This window comes from Astatotilapia calliptera, chromosome 17 (genome assembly GCF_900246225.1).
Source record: "Astatotilapia calliptera chromosome 17, fAstCal1.2, whole genome shotgun sequence".
In the NCBI taxonomy this organism is placed as follows: domain Eukaryota; kingdom Metazoa; phylum Chordata; class Actinopteri; order Cichliformes; family Cichlidae; genus Astatotilapia; species Astatotilapia calliptera.
In genome coordinates, this window is record NC_039318.1 from 22,780,290 (window position 1) to 22,783,350 (window position 3,061).

At 43.3% G+C, this 3,061-nt stretch overlaps 1 protein-coding gene across 1 annotated transcript; it reads left to right on the forward strand.

Moving 5' to 3' along the window:
* The first annotated feature begins 1,815 nt into the window (after positions 1-1,815).
* On the forward strand, positions 1,816-2,817 carry LOC113009792 (troponin T, cardiac muscle isoforms). Its single transcript, XM_075410357.1, has one exon. It carries the CDS (start codon positions 1,888-1,890, stop codon positions 2,677-2,679), a length of 792 nt encoding a protein of 263 aa, XP_075266472.1. The 5' UTR covers positions 1,816-1,887; the 3' UTR covers positions 2,680-2,817.
* Positions 2,818-3,061: the final 244 nt, after the last annotated feature.

The window sequence follows — 3,061 nt, forward strand, 5'->3', positions numbered from 1 at the left end:
TTAGAGAGGAGCGCTGCTTCAGATTTCTGTCAGAATCTGCAGATTATACAGTACGAATAAAATGTTCACGTTTCTCCAACGTTGTCTTCCTAACAGTTTCACTGACATCTACACTGGATGTAAAAGACGGATTTAATGCGACATTACCATTCAAACGGCAGTCGCTTTCTAAAACATCAGATATGTATCGGATTCAGTACCACATATGAAAGTGGCCTGAGTCGGATTTGAAAATGTCAGATTTGTGCTGTTCAAACTGTCGTAACATGATCGGATTTGGGTCGCATAGGGTAAAAAAAAAAATCGGATTTGATGCGCTTTCGCCTGCAGTGTGAACGTAGCCATAAACTCCCATATGAAACTGAAATGAAAACTTACATTATAACACTATTTAAAGTTTAGTACGATTATTTGTTTTGACCTGTGTGGTATGAGTATGAATGAAGTATGAATGTCATGGTAATTTGGGGCTTATAATTATGACTTTAAACAGTTGTTTTTAATCAACTGATCATTCCAGTGTGGAATGATCACGACACATGCAACTGGTTGGGGGTGAGTGGATGAAGGCAGGACAAAGACATGTTCTGGAACACGTACATTACTCAAAAGGGATAGAATAATTCAACCCAGTTTTCCATCAGGACAATGATCCCAACATAACGACTATTAAAGCCCCACCTTCAACCCTATTGAAAATTTGTGGGATATAGTTAAAAGGCAGGGCTTTGCGAGGAAACTACCAATTCTGCCAAGAAGCGCGGTCAGATATCCACCAGAATTAATGCAGAAGCTTGTTAATCTGGTCGAGATGCAACTTACTAAGCGGCACATCAACAAAGTATTGGTTGGGGTGCATGCATATATATTTTTGAGCCTGTGTAAATGAGCAGAAATCTAAAATAAATACAAATTTATATCTGCTGTACATTCACTCAAAGAAAGTATTTCAACCTCAAATTACGCTGATATTCATGCTATGGTGAGTAGACGTAAACAATAACTCTATGACATGAAGGTGATCTGTCTCTCCAAACTCTTAAACTAAAGACTCCTAAAATAAAGCAAATTATCTAATAGCTAGACTTTGAAATTATATTGAAAATCCTTTCAAAATGTTTTATTGTTCCCTCATGTCTTAAAGATGTTTCTTTTGTAATGTACGCTACTATATGTAGTTAGGAGCCTGCTCTTCTTCTTATATGTTCCTTTTGTAGGTATGTTTGCATGCTTCACGAGTACTCACTTGCTCTTGTTATTATTTTTCCCTGGTTTCTCTATATAAGCAGCACACTGGAGCACTTTGTAAGAGAAATTCCCATAGTGACTTAAGCACTACGTGGTTTCAAACTCCAGTGATGCATGAGTAAGTTCCCTGAATTGTGTACACTGTGAAATATCTAAAGCTAGTGGGATGGGTCATATTTGCAGAGACTCTTGGTACATTATTCTGTCATCATCTTTTATTTGCTTCCACATTTCTTTCTTTAATCTGTGCCAGTGGCTCAGTAGTTCTTTACATATGTGCCTTTGGCTTTGTGAGACTGGAAAGCACAAGTGTGTCTGTGTATGCATCTGCTGTGTATCCGAAATAGTCCCTCATCTTGTCCTTACAAAGGAATGAGGAGCTGTGCAGGGTCAGAGAAGGCAGTAGGGGGGTCTGCAGGGGATAAATGGGTGGGTGTGTGGCTGTGAGGACTTGGTGAAGGAGAAAATAGATTATTCCATCTGTCTCAGAATCTGCCCTGCTGCTGACCCACACCCAGGAGACGGTGGTCACATGGTAACCAAACCTTTAAAAACTCCCAACATGCTCACCCAGGACTCCAACTATCTCCAGACACCAGCTGGTCTTGGTGCTCACACTGCTTTCTCTGAGACACCATCATGTCAGACACAGAGGAAATTGTGGAGGAATACGAGGAGGAGGTGGAAGAAGAGGTCGAGGAGGAAGAGGATGACAACGAACAGAGGCAAGCGGAGCATGAAGGAGAGACCAGACCTCGACCTAAAGCAACTTATGTGCCTAATATGGCTCCTCCAAAGATCCCAGATGGAGAAAAGGTGGATTTTGATGACCTGCATCGCAAGAGGCTGGAGAAAGATTACAATGACCTCCAGACACTGATTGAGCTGCATTTCACCAGCCGTCAGAAAGAGGAAGAAGAACTGATGGCGCTACGTAACCGCATTGAACGCCGCCGCGCTGACAGGGCCGAACAACAGCGTGTTCGTGCAGAGCAGGAGCGTGAGCGCCAGACGCGGGTTGCCGAGGAAAAAGCAAGGCGCGAAGAGGAGGCAGCCAAACTGCGGGCTGAGGAGGAAGCCAAGAAAAAGATGGCTTTCTCCAACAAGTCATTCGGTGGCTACCTGCAGAAGGTGGACCAGAAGAAGGGCAAGAAGCTAACAGCTCGTGAGGAGAAGAAGAAGGCCCTGATGGAGCGCAGGAAGCCGCTCAACATCGACCACCTGAGCCAGGAGAAGTTGGTGGAGAAGGCACAGGAGCTCTGGCAGTGGCTCCACCAGCTGCACGCCGAGAAGTTTGAGCTGGCAGAAAAGCTCAAGAGGCAGAAGTACGACATCCACGTGCTACGAAATCGTGTCAACGACCATCAGAGGTGGTCAAAAACATCGAAGACCTCCCGTGGGGCCAAGGGCAAGTCTGGCGCTTGGAAGTAAGCACCTTGTGGAAGCCCACCACGTTCCTGCTGGACTATTTGGTCACCAAATTGTATGATAAAAGCTATCCAAGCAGCTGTGCGTAGATTGAGTTGGACTGCAATGATTCAAGCAAAATAAAGTTAAGGTTGAATGATATCTGTGAATGTTCTATTGAGATTGAAGAAGTTAATTTGTCTGATTTAACTCAATATGAATGCGTGGTGGTTTTATTTTACGACGCCACAAGAGGATGTCTCGTGTTTCATTTTTCACAAGTGAAGCTGTAAAAAGTCATCGAATAGTGTTGAATCTTCCCCTCAGAAAACTATACCTTTTATTATAAGAAAAGAAAGTTTTTCTTGTCACAATACAAGAAAAATGGGCAAAGGTGGCACTGGTT

Coding starts and splice junctions, on each gene's coding strand:
- LOC113009792 (XM_075410357.1), top strand. CDS start 1,888: ATGTCAGACACAGAGGAAATTGTGGAGGAATACGAGGAGGAGGTGGAA.